The sequence below is a fragment of the Symphalangus syndactylus genome, chromosome 2 (genome assembly GCF_028878055.3).
Source record: "Symphalangus syndactylus isolate Jambi chromosome 2, NHGRI_mSymSyn1-v2.1_pri, whole genome shotgun sequence".
Lineage (NCBI taxonomy): Eukaryota > Metazoa > Chordata > Mammalia > Primates > Hylobatidae > Symphalangus > Symphalangus syndactylus.
In genome coordinates, this window is record NC_072424.2 from 36,702,652 (window position 1) to 36,716,547 (window position 13,896).

The 13,896-nt window shown below is 40.1% G+C and overlaps 2 protein-coding genes across 5 annotated transcripts in view; both read left to right on the top strand.

The window, feature by feature from the left end:
• Nucleotides 1–13,896, top strand: part of ARMH3 (armadillo like helical domain containing 3) — a 220,289-nt gene that overhangs the window by 123,781 nt on the left and 82,612 nt on the right. The gene's annotated exons all lie outside the window — the stretch shown is intronic.
• LOC129467033 (protein N-lysine methyltransferase METTL21A-like) lies at nt 1,643–9,094 on the top strand. Its single transcript, XM_055251287.2, has one exon. It carries the CDS (start codon nt 5,585–5,587, stop codon nt 6,134–6,136), a length of 552 nt encoding a protein of 183 aa, XP_055107262.1. The 5' UTR covers nt 1,643–5,584; the 3' UTR covers nt 6,137–9,094.

Below are 13,896 nucleotides of genomic sequence, written 5' to 3' on the forward strand. Positions count from 1 at the left end.
CGCACCCGGCCAATTTTTCTTTTCTATAAAAGTTATTACCTTAACCTTGAAAGATATTTTGCTTTCCTTGGTAGGGAGAACTTGATAGCTTTGAATGAGGGCAGTCCAGGGAGTTTTCTTTTCTCAGTCACTATTCTCTTAGCAGAGAGCAAAGAATAGTATGACTTGGAAGTATGTACTCCAGTGAACCCATGGTAATGAGTGCTGCCTTAGGCTCTTTTGCCTTTTGCTAATAGCTTGTGTTATATACCCATGACACTACTTTCTGTGGTTTAGAAAACAAGAACCTGTGTCAGAAAATCTGACCTGTTGTTATCCAGGAATGCTGTGGGATATTTAACACCAAGTTGATGATCAAGGATAGAGATATAAACACTTAGCAGTAAAATTCTGATGTTGCGCAGCATTTGCTTCTGATGTTTATAAAAGGTATTTGTGCTGATCCGACATCTGAAAAGGATTTTTAAGGCAGAGTGAACAAATTCTTAGCCACCTCTTCTGTAGTATGTTCTTTAATAACCATGAGAAGGGCTTGGGTTGCACGTGAAGTCTTCAGACACCAAACAGCTGTGAGGTCTTCCAGACTAGTTTGCCAGTTGATGATAGCTCCAAATTATGTCTTTGAGATCTGGAATGCAGTGCATCTAATGACTACCATAAGGTAGTGTCTCCCTAGCAGTTGAAAGGCAGCAGGAAGGCTGTAGACCTTTCTGTTCTAAGAATACTTAGATTGTGACAGTGAAAGTTAAAAGTACTTCGACACACTCGGAGCCTAAATTTGCTCAAGTGTCAGTCTTTTTGCTTTTCACTTGTCTTTCATGGCTTAGTCATGCTAGTTCTTTAACTGTCAAAGTTATTTGTATTTAAACAATTCGCCTCTCTCTGCCCGTTTGATCCTTCAGTGAGATTCTTAAAATGCAGCTGCTTAGAAACTGCTGTCTTTATTGGAACACAAACAGGGCCCTGTATGTTTTCTTCTCTATAGGAGAGTTGTGTCATTGCTTTGCTATAATATATATATATATATATATATCTCCACCTTTGAGATTCTGCTTGTTGGTGTAATTGTTGCTTCAGCTGCTTCCACAGATCTAATGGTTCACAAAGGAGTACTTTGAGGGGCCGGTGCAGGGCTGCTTGGTGAACTGCAGCACAGTAAAGGAGTCTTGGTTTAGGAAATTCAGACATTGTAATTAAATAGTAAGATTTTTAGTTGGGGGCTGCTGTGTTTTAGAGGAGTGTGACTTTAGTATCTAAAACCCATCCTAAACTTATCCTGAAATTTGGGAACTTTTGTCTGAAGACTTATGTGCTAAATATTTCCTGCCAACACTTGGCAGGCAATCCCAGTGAGGTCTTGTACTTTAGGAAGATGTCTGCTATTAACCTTATTAGTCAAAAGAGAGAAAGATAGTAACTAAAGTCTGACCTTCATCTAACCAAACAACTTTCAGGGTAAGTAATTTGAGGCCCTTAATGAATCTCTTCTAATTAAAATTTTAATGCTTTTCACTTAATGAGCATTTTATTAGGACCAAGTTCAAAATCCTATTCTCTGATTGCTCACAGAAAGAAATAGTGACCGGCCGGGCGCGGTGGCTCAAGCCTGTAATCCCAGCACTTTGGGAGGCCGAGGCGGGTGGATCACGAGGTCAGGAGATCGAGACCATCCTGGCTAACACGGTGAAACCCCGTCTCTACTAAAAATACAAAAAAATTAGCCGGGTGTGTTGGCGGGCGCCTGGGGTCCCAGCTACTCAGGAGGCTGAGGCAGGAGAATGGCGTGAACCCAGGAGGTGGAGGTTGCGGTGAGCCGAGATCGTGCCACCGCACTCCAGCCTGGGGGACAGAGAAAGACTCCGTCTCAAAAAAAAAAAAAAAAAAGAAAGAAATAGTGACCGAATCACACTGCAAGTAGGTGATTCTCCTGATCTGTAATTTTCTTAAGTGGATAAGTTTTAACTATGGTTAATATATTAACTTTTTTCTTTATTTGGAATGCCTTAAGCTGACATTCAATATTTCTTAAGAATGACTTTTCAGATATTGTTATGATTAGTGACAAGCCTGGGGTTTGGAATGAGAATTTAGTGTATTTCTTTTAAATCTCTTGATGATTCACCTAGCGAGTTTTCTTCTTGTCTTCCTGTTTACTTCGTGGTCTTTTTGTTCCAGTGCCAAAGTGGTCCCCTCACCCACCCTTCTTACTTGCTTATGTAGCTGTTTTCTTTCACCCTAAAAAACACTCTTCCCCTCATACATGGGTGCGCACATGTGCGCAAGCGTAGACACACACACACATGGTTAAGTGTGCACTGCTGGGGAGGCTAAGGAACAAGAATAGCTTTCAGCAGCCTCTGAGATAACGGGGTTATTGAGTATAACATCCTTTGGAATAGGCTGTGTACAGAATTGTGAATGTCACAGGAAATAAGCCTTCAAGCAGTAATCACTGTCGATAGCAAAGTTAGGGTTAGGAAGGGATGTGAGGTCTCATCCAGCCAAAATCTCCCCAACTTCCTTTGCCCACTCACCTGTTTGGGCTAAAATCTTTGCTGCATTGCTGTAGTTCACTTAACAAAATGGATACCAATGAGAGATAAGCAGTTTCATGCCCAGGCACTTCAACTGAAGGATGCAACTTAGTCTCGTGAAAAGTAAATGTGGACTAAATTGATTAATGATAGAAGCAGAGCCATTGGGCTGTTGACTCTTGAATAGCAGGGAGTACATGAACATAACCTTCTATTCTGCAGTTGTCTGCTCTGAGGTGGCAGGTAGGCTCAGATTATCTCCACTGAGTTAGAATTTATCAATCATGACCTTTTTTTTTCTGTTAATCAGACCCTGCTGATCTCCCATTAGAGAAAATGAAAAGCATTATGCAGATTAAAATGAAGCACCAAAATGAAGCTGGTATAATATTGTTTACCCAATGACTGGGAGCATTACATATCATTGTAATGGTCGCTGTTCCCTAATCTCTGAAGACTACAGCTAGAATTGAAAAACCAAACACTGAATCCCATGTGGTTAATCATCTGTTTTACCTTAGTTTGGTTTATGCTGCAAAATGAAGTTTTTCAATAGGTCATAGCTGGACTTGGTGAACTGCAGTACAGTAAAGAAGTCTTAGTTTAGAAGATTCAGACATTCGTAATTAAATATTAAGATTTTTAGCTGGGGGCTGCTGTGTTTTAGATGAGTGTGACTTTAGCACTAAACCCCCTCCTAAACTTATCCTGAAATTTTCTTAGAGTCTTTTTCTACATTTGCCCTATTTTTTTTTAGTTGTGATAAAAATACACATAACATAAGATTTACCATTTTAACTTTTTTTTTTTTTTTTTAATTGAGATAGAGTCTTGCTTTGTCACCCAGGCTGGAGTGCAGTGGTGCAATCTCAGCTCACTGCAAGCTCCGCCGCCCGGGTTCACGCCATTCTCCTGCCTCAGCCTTCTGAGTAGCTGGGACTACAGGTGCCCGCCACCACGCCAGGCTAATTTTTTGTATTTTTAGTAGAGATGGGGTTTCACCGTGTTAGCCAGGATAGTCTCGATCTCCTGACCTCGTAATCTGCCTGCCTCAGTCTCCCAAAATGCTGGGATTACAGGCGTGAGCCACCGCGCCCGGCTCATTTTAACCATTTTTAAGTGTACAGTTTAGTGGTAAGTACATTCACATTGTTGCACAACCATCACCAACATCCATCTCCAGGGCCACTTCTTTTTCTTCAACTGAAACTCTGTACCCATTAAATATAAACTCCCTATTCCCTCTTTCTCCCAGCCTCTGGCTATTATCATTCTGTTTTCTGTTTCTATGAATTTGACTATTTTAGGAACTTTATATAAGAGGAATTACAAAATATTTGTCCTTTGTGACTGGATTATTTTGCCTAATATAATATTCTCAAGGTTCGTCCATGTTGTAGCATGTAGCAGAATTTCCTTTTTAAGGATGAATAATATTGCATTGTATGAATATACCACATTTTGTTTCTCTATGTTCGTGTCAGCGGACACTTGGGTTGCTTCCACCTTCTAGCTATTGTGACTAATGCTAGTGTGAACATGAGTGTATGTAAATCTCTTTGAGACTCTGCTTTCATTTCTTTTGGGTATGTACCCAGAAGTGTTATTGCTGAATCATATGGTAATTCTCTGTATAACATTTTGAGTAACTGCCACTCAAAGTGGCTGCACCATGTTACTTTCCAGTTTCTTCACATTCTTCCCAACACTTGTTTTCTGTTTCTGTTTTTGTTGTTTGCTCCACCTCTCTCCTGTTTTCCGTTTTTTGGTTACTAGCCATCCCAGCGGGTGTGAAGTGGTATCGCATAGTGGTTTTAATTTCATTTTTTTTTAATAACTAGTGATGTTGAACATCTTTTTATATGCTTACTGGCCATTTGTATATCTTCTTTGGAGAAATGTCTATTGAAGTCTTCTGCTCGTTTTTTAATGGAGTTTTTTGGTGTTTTGTTGTTGAGTTTTAGGAGTTCTTTATATATTCTAGATATTAATTCATTATCAGATATATGATGTGCAGATATTTTCTCCCATTCCATGGATTGCCTTTCATTTCATTGATGGTGTCCTTTGATGCACAAGTTTTTAATTTTGATGAAATTTAACTTAGCTATTTTTTCGCTTGTTGCTTATGTTTTTGTTATCACATCCAAGAAATCATTGCCAAATCCAATGTCATCAGGTTTTCTCCCATGTTTTCTTCTAAGAGTTTTATGTTGTTTTAGCCCTTACATTTAGGTCCTTGATCCTTTTTTGTTTTTTGAGGTAGGGTCTTGCTACGTTGCCCAGACTAATCTTGAACTCCTGGGCTCAATTGATCCTCCTGCCTCAGCCTCCCTAGTAGCGAGGACTACGGGTATATACCACTACACCCAGCTTCCTTTGATCCATTTTGAGTGAATTTTTATATATGATATAAAGTAAGCATCCAACTTCATTTTTGGGCACATGGATATCCAGTTTCCCTAATGCCTGCTGCCTTTTTTTTTTTTTTGACAGTTTTGTTCTTGTTGCCCAGGCTGGAGTGCAATGGTGCAGTCTCAGCTCACTGCAACCTCTACCTCTTGGGTTTAAGCGATTCTCCTGCCTCAGTCTCTCGAGTAGCCAGGATTATTGGTGCCCGCCACCACACCCGCCTAATTTTTTTGTATTTTTAGTAGAGACAGGGTTTCACCATGTTGGCCAGGCTGGTCTTGAACTACTGACCCTCAGATATGAGCCTCGGCCTCCCAAAGTGTTGGGATTACAGGCGTGTGCCATCACACCCGGCCCCCACTGCTTTTCTGAGATAACCACAGCTCAGATTTCTTAGCTTGAGTTAGGCTGAATTTGGAACTTAACTGTGGTAAGAGATAGAAATGGAGCCTCTCCCATTTTTTCCTACGTATTTCCATTCCTTTTTGTTTTTTAGGTTTGCTCATTCCTCTGCTGTTTAAGAGATAGCATAATGTAGTGGTTAAGAGTAGGGATTCGTGGGGTGGGGAAAGCGGAGCTCAAGCCCCACGCGGGACCGCCTCCCGAGCCATCTGAGCAGAGGGCGGGGTGCAGGCGGAATGGCCCTCGTGCCCTATGAGGAGACCATGGAATTTGGGTTGCAGAAATTCCACAAGCTTCTTGCAACTTTTTCCTTTGCAAACCACACAATCCAGATCCGGCAGGACTGGAGACACCTGAGAGTCGCGGTGGTGGTTTGGGATGCGGCCATCGTTCTTTCCACGTATCTGGAGATGGGAGCTGTGGAGCTCAGGGACCGCTCTGCCGTGGAGCTGGGTGCTGGCACGGGGCTGGTGGGCATAGTGGCTGCCCTGCTGGGTGCTCATGTGACTATCACGGATCGAAAAGTAGCATTAGAATTTCTTAAATCAAACGTTCAAGCCAACTTACCTCCTCAAATCCAACCCAAAACTGTTGTTAAGGAGCTGACCTGGGGACAAAATTTGGGGAGTTTTTCTCCTGGAGAATTTGACCTGATACTTGGAGCTGATATCATATATTTAGAAGAAACATTCACAGATCTTTTTCAAACACTGGAACATCTCTGTAGCAATCACTGTGTGATTCTTTTAGCATGCCGAATTCGCTATGAACGGGATGACACTTCTTAGCAATGCTGGAGAGGCAATTTACTGTGAGAAAGGTTCACTATGATCCTGAAAAAGTTGTACATATTTACGAAGCACAGAAGAGAAACCAGATGGAGGACTTAATAATTGGCTATAATTTATAAGAATGTTGTCACTGAGTGTGTCACTTAAGGTTTTAGACTGCAAATCTAACCATATTTAATGAAATGTCTTACTGTACAAAAAGTCTAAACCAAAGGTTCTCAGGGGAGAAAGCACATGTGCAGTTTTAAAACAGAGCAGTGCTTTGTCCCATTGCTGTGATTTTTAGCCAGACTTTACTCAGTCTGAAATCCAATTAACATTAAAGGATTAAGTGTGAGATTTTGATTTATGCTATTTCTGTATCCCATACTACTCCCTTTTAATAAACAGTTTCCACTGATGATATGAAGTGCTGGTATAAAGATGTCTTTAAATGAGTAAGCTTTCTTTGGTAAGATTAAATCTTACAAATTATTTTTAAAACCTTCTGATATATACAATGTTTAGCCGAGTTTTCTAATTTTCTGGATGTAAAACAAAAGGTTTAACCTATACATTCCTTGAGCTGTTAGTGCTATTGAAATCTTTTGCCCTGTTTAGATCCTAAACACTTTTAGTTGGGTGAGTAGGATATAAGTTTTTTTGGGTCTCATATCATGCTTTTTGCCTTAATTTCAGGTATATATAAATAAAGGAATTAAGCAAAAATAAAATTTCAGTTACTTTTTAAAAGCACCTGAAATCTGGCCGGGTGCGGTGGCTCGTGCCTGTAATCCCACCACTTTGGGAGGCCGAGGCGGGCGGATCACCTGAGGTCAGGAGTTCAAGACCAGCCTGGCCAACATGGTGAAACCCCGTCTCTACTAAAAATACAAAAATTAGCCGGGTGTGGTGTCAGGCGCCTATAATCCCAGGAGGCTGAGGCAGGAGAATCTCTTGAACCTGGGAGGCAGAGGTTGCAGTGAGCTGAGATTGCACCATTGTACTCCAGCCTGGGGGACAAGAGTGAGACTCCATCTCAAAAAAAAAAAAAAGCACCTAAAACCTTGAATAGGTTGTCTATTTCAAGTCAAGAGCTGAGGTTTTCCCCTTCTGTTTTACCCTTGCTCAAATGTCTTAATGCAGTTCTTTCCCAGGCTTTCCCTGCTTCCTTAACAATGCATAGGATGACATTAAAAGTTTTAAATCGCATCCCTGCCTGAGAGGTTAGCTTCCCGCATATAAGCTCCTTTTGTATTGTACTTGTAATTGCTCATTCAATGTTAGTATTGCCCCACAGAGTGTAAGCTTCTTGAGGGCCAAGAATGCTTCTGCCTCTTCCATTGTTGCTTCCCCAGTACCTTCTGTATATTTCATAACCAAATAATGAAAAAGATATATTCCATTTAAAGGTCATTGACTTTGGGTTAAATGATTGTTATATTGTTTTAGGATTATCTATGATACACTTTGATGTCTCACACACTCACATGAACTTTTCTTTTTACAATGCAAAAGTTTAAACAATAGCTTAAATTTAGACTGCAAGAATATTATAATCTCAATATGGTATTTGGTACTAGAGATAGATTTCTTTTATAAAATCTTAAAAACAGGACGTTCTCTTCCTTTTGAACCTTTATCCCAGAGGTGAAAATATCCAGTATGTTGTTTTCTGCATATATTGAAACAGCAGTTTCACTTTAATAAAGATGGATTAAAAGTTGAAAAAAAAAAAGAGTAGGGACTCTAGAGTCAGGTTGTCTGAGTTTGAGTCCTTGCTGTACCATTACTTTGAACAAGTTATTTAACCATTCTTTCCTTGAGTTTTCTCAGCTATGAAGTGAGGATAATAATGGTCCTATGTCATTATTGAGATTATTAAATGACGATATATATAAAGCATGTAGAATAGTGCCTGGCACATATTCAGTGCTATATACATGTTTATTATTATTATCTTTAAAAATTTGTTGTCCTGATTGTGCAAGTCTGGGAATCTTATCAGCCCCTTCCATACCCAACTTTGTTCAGTCCTTTTTCCGTACTCATGTGGGCTTAGTAGGGACCAGAGATACAAAATGATATTTATTTACAAGCTGACATCAGGGGCAATACTGGAACTTAGGCTGTCAGCCTGAGCCTTTGCATCATTGATGGGAAAATAGTTTGGGTGGGAAGAGTTTGTGTTTTCTATCACTTTGAGGAGATGTCTGACCATGCAACCTTGGCTATATCATTGTGGTAAAAGAATGTCTCCAAAATGAATACACATATACCTGAGAGGCTATTAACCAACATGTTCTTATCTCTGGGTGGCAGGATTATAGGTGGTTTTATAGGTTGGTGCAAAAGTAATGGCAAAACAGCAATTATTTTGCACCAAACTAATAAGTTTTCTTTCTTGTATTTTAATTTATTAAAACATTTAGCTGTGAACTTTTTTTGTAGGTACTCTTTATCAGGTTGAAGAAAGTCCTTTCAGTTCTTAGTTCGTTGGGTGTTTTTATCATCAAAGGGTGTTGGATTTTGTCAAATGCTTTTTCTGCTTCTATTGAGACAATTGTGTGGTTTCTATTTCTTATTCTATTTATAAAACGTACTACATTAATTGATTTTCAGATGTTAAACCTTGCATTCCTGGGATAAATCCTACTTGGTCACGGTGTATAATTTTTATATTTTGCAGGATTCAGTTTGCTAGTACAGGATGAGCATCTCAAATCTGAAAATCTGAAATCTGAAATGCTTTAAAATCTGAAACTTTTTGAGCACCAACATGATGCTTAAGGGAAATGCTCATTGGAACAATTTGTGTTTCGGATTTCTGGATTAGGGATGCTCAACTGGTAAGTATAATGCAAATATCCAAAATTAAAAAAAAAAAATCTGAAACCTAAAACTCTTCTGGTCCCAAGCATTTTGGATAAGGGATATTCAGCCTATGTTTTACGTCCATATGCAATATCTGCAGACCAAAGAGGTATTGCTATCTCATTTTTTGTTCCTCTGATCCTTCTTTACTGCTTTCTTTTGCATTAAGTGAATATTTTCTAAAAAGCATTTTTATTGCTTTAATTTTTTTTTCACTATTTTTTGAGTTATTTCTCTAGTGCTTGCTCTAGGGCTTACCATACATATCTTAATTTATCAGAATTAGCTTCAGATTTATACTAAATTAATTCCAGTGAAATATAGAAATGTTACTCCTATGCAACTCTAAATAACATACACATACAACACCCACTTCAGTAAACTTTATTTGCAGAGGACACTCTTTCCTGAGAAAGTGAGGACTCACTAGAAACAGGACTCTAATTTTGTCCACTTTATCATTTCTGGAGCAAGGACTAGATGATAGTGGGGAAAAAGTCTGTATTTAGATTTTAGATACATACATTTCCTTTGTGGGAGATTTTCTCACATGTAGGTGTCAAACACAGCATTTTAGATCCTGCTCTATTCCTTGGTGAGCTGATAGCCCACAGCTGTTTCTTTTCCTGTACTCAAAATGTGAGCAGTCAGTGCTCATTGGCTCTTAAGGTCTGCATATTGAGCTTTATAACAAAGTACAAGTACAAAAGTAACAGGAATAATAGGGGAAGAATTGTTTTGGGGGTATATAATTTTGAAAGGACACAGTACTTTGATAATGTAGTCAAAGAAGGAGTTGTTAGGTGTATTCCTTTATGTCTGGAGTCTTTAGAACTAGAGTCTAGTTCCTTTATGATTTGTAGAAGACATTCTTGTACTGTGCTCTATCTTTTTAAAAATTTATTTTATTGGCCAGGTGTGGTGGCTCATGCCTGTAATCCCAGCACTTTGGGAGGCTGAGGCTGGTGGATCACCTGAGGTCAGGAGTTTGAGACCAGCCTGGCCAACATGATGAAACCCCGTCTCTACTAAAAATATGAAAATTAGCCGAGCATGGTGGTGGGTGCTTGTAATCCCAGCTACTCGGGAGGCTGAGGCAGGAGAATGGCTTGAACCCGGGAGATGGAGGTTGCAGTGAGCCGAGATTGCACCATTGCACTCCAGCCTGGGCAACAAGAGCAAAACTCTATCTCAAACAAAAACAAAAACCAACAACAGCAGCAAAATATCTTATTGTATTGTATTTTTTGTTTGTTTGTTTTACTTTTAGAGACAAGGCCTCTCTCTGTTGCCCAGACTGGAGTGCAGTGACATAATCATAGCTCATTGCAGCCTCAAACTCTGGGGCTCAAGTGATCCTCCCGCCTTAGCCTTCCAAGTAGCTGGGACCGTAAGCATGTGCCGCTGTGCCTGGCTTGTGCCCTGTCTTTTGTATCTCATTTTCTCCCACTAAGGTAGGGCCTGCTGATTGTGGCCTGTTTTTATTGGCTCAAATGAGGAACTATTTCTAGAATATTGCTCCCAGGAGAAAAGGAGTCAATCTTGAGCTCAGCCCTCTCTCCTGAATCAAGCTACTGGACTCTGAAAAAGAGCTCTTTAGTGGTTCCAGGTGCATTCTCTGAGAGTATCATTTGAAGCCTTGTAGATATGCGTCCTCACCCTGTGTAAAGTCTCAGATTTTATAAGAACGTGAACAGCCAATCTGAGGAACCTTATAAGAACCTTTGATCATATTTGTGAGTTAGTTGGGAAAGATCTTGTATGTATCTGGTGACCTTACTTTAAATATTGTTTTGGCAAATGATTAAACATTCATTTTTGTTGGTTAACTACACTGACATTTTCTCTTTCTTATTTTATTTTATTTTTGAGACAGTCTCGCTCTGTTACCCAGGCTGGAGTGCAGTGACAGGATCTTGGCTCACGGCGACCTCTGCCTCCCAGGCTCAAGTGATTCTCGTGCCTCAGCCTCCCGAGTAGCTGAGGCTACAGGGATGCACCACCACACCCGGCTAGTTTTTTGTATTGTTGGTAGAGATGGCGTTTCACTATGTTGGCCAGGCTGGTCTTGAACTCCTGACCTCAAGTGACCCACCTGCCCTGGCCTTCCAAAGTGCTGGGATTACAGGCGTGAGCCACTGCATCCAGCTCTTCTTTTTCTTTTTCTTTTTGTAGTGACAGGATCTCACTATGTTGCCCGGCCAGGTTGGTCTTGAACTCCTGGGCTCAAGCAGTCCTCCTGCCTCAGCCTCCCAAAGTGCTGGGATTATAGGCTGAAACTTAGTGTTCATCCTCTTTCTTAATGAATTATGCCAAATACTTACTTGAGCCTTTTGGAGGTGGCTGGGAAGGACTGCCTATGTGACTAAGACAGTGATAATGGAGTAGCTGCTTCCTGATGTCTAGCAGTAACTCAGAGTATGGACCTTAAGATAAATTTAAAGGGCTGTGTTCTGAGCAGACAGTTACAGATGAAATTGCCAAGAACATTGGAAAAGAAATGGATGATTGGCAGTTTGCTCCAGAATATTATAGCTCTTGGTCCCAGGTAGGTAAGTAAATGGCCCCCCGATGGCAGGAGAGCACATTCTCTCCTTTCTCTTTAGGTCCACAGTCTCACTTTATTATTTCTGTAAATATGTATTTAAACAGCAAAGGCCTTGGGTTTGCACTTGTGCCATTAGTAATTGATTGGATCTCCTACGTATAATTTTATAGTATGATAAATTAACTTTAATTTTTAGTCTTAGCTTTAACTTTTTATAGGTGTCTGAAATGAGCCATCTGACATATGTCCTTTATTCTGCTAAGCTTTTAATTAGCAGGACCTACCATATGCTATTTCCAATTTCTTTAGGTAAGCATCAACATTATGGGAAGAGAGAGATTGAGAGGAGGAGAGTGAATGAGAGGCAGTGTAGAAGAAAGATATTTCCAGTGGACTCATTCTATAATGGGGTCATAGGGATGAGAAGGGGCTAGAGTCTATATATCAATCCAAACCCTATCATTCCTGGGCGTTTATTCTGTCCTGGCCAGCTCTCCCGAGGCTCTGGCTCTCTGGAGATGGACTGCTTTGGCTGGCGTAACTATCCCTGATCCTTTAGGGTTGTGCTATTCCCTAATTATTATTAATTCCAAGGTAGGAAAAAAAAATTTGTTTTCACTTAAGAAAAGGTTAATTTTTTTCCCCAAAGGAACTCTTCCTGGGAAATGTAGCCATTGAATTATAAAATACTGGCTACTAATTATAACTTTTATAAGGTCTAGCTGCAAAGTGTATAAATAGGCATAGTTTAGGTCCCTAATTCCTTTATCTTTTCCATTCTATATCTAGGGTACTTAAAAAAATAAATTATTTTAAAACCATGTGCAGTTTTTCTTATCCCTTATTTTTCCCTCTCCACATATCTTTCCCAAAAGTTAGAGTAGAGCTCTGGGCATATAACACAGATTTTCAATCACTAAATTCTCATGTTTGGCTGCACATGGTGGTTCACACTTGTAATCCCAGCGCTTTGGGAGGCTGAGGCAAGAGGATCACTTGAGGCCAGGAGTTTAGCCTGGACAACATACAAAAAATAAAAAATAAAAATTAGCTGGGCATGGTGGCACATGCCTGTAGTCTTAGCTATTCTGGAGGCTGAGGCAGGAGGATCACTTGGGCCCAGAAGTTCGAGGCTGCAGTGAGTTATGATCACGCCACTGTAATCTAGCCTGGGCGGCAGAGTGAGCCTTGTCTCCAAAAAATAAAATAAAATAATAAAAAATAAATTATCAGGTTTATATCAGAATGGCTAAGGTACCAGAGCTCATCTTTTCTATTGGGCCTTGCCCCTGCAGGTTAGTAGTCCCTGGATCACAGAACCTTAAACACCGAAAGAACCTAAGAGGCCATCTATGTCAGTCTCCTTCCCAAAGCATAAATCTCGTTTGTTGGAGATATATTCAGCTTCTGTTTGAATACTTAGAGAAATAGTGCTTAATACTTTAGGTTCCAGACCATTCATTCATTTTTTTTTTTTTTTTTGAGAAGGAGTCTTGCTCTGTTACCCAGGCCGGAATGCAGTAGCACGATCTTGGCTCACTGCAACCTCCACCTCCTGAGTTCAGGCAATTCCCCTGCCTCAGCCTCCCTGCGTAGCTGGGATTACAGGCACCTGCCACCATGCCCAGCTAATTTTTTGCATTTTTAGTAGAGACGGGGTTTCACCATGTTGGCCAGGCTGGTCTCAAACTCCTGTCCTCAGGAGATCTGCCCTCCTTGACCTTCCAAAGTGCTGGGATTACAGGCTGAGCCACGGCCCCCAGCCCATTCATTCTTTTAAATGATGAGTATCTCATATGTTGCAGTCTTTCTCTTTATAACCTGAACCTGTTGATTCCATTTCTACCTTTAGTTACAACACTAGAAAATTTACCCTGTCTTCTAAATGTTAACTTCTTCAAAGGAGTAACATGTGTACTACTGCTGAACATTCTTTCTCTCTCAGCTATTCTTCATATGCTATGGTTTCAAAATCTCTGACATACTGTGATTGTCCTTTGGACATATTCTTACTTCTTAATTTATCTCCTAAAATATGGTGTTAGGGTCTGCCTTATACCAAATAAGCATTCAGTGAATGTTTCCTGCATTGAATGACATCTAGAACTGGATCTAGATATGTAGCTCAGATCACAAGGAGACTATTTATACGCATGATATGGACATATTTTATTTGCAGCCTCCAATTGCATTATGTTATTCAGCAGCTGAATCACACTGTTGGTTCATAGCAAACTTGAGTCCCACTAAAACCTTCAAATCTGCTTAAAGTGACCTGCCTTCAAGCTAGTTCTCTCTCGTCCTATACTTGTTCAGTTGATAGTGGTATTTTGTTTTGGTTTGTGTGGTGCTGCTT

Excerpts from the sequence above, each read along its gene's own strand:
- LOC129467033 (XM_055251287.2), top strand. The coding sequence starts at position 5,585 with ATGGCCCTCGTGCCCTATGAGGAGACCATGGAATTTGGGTTGCAGAAA.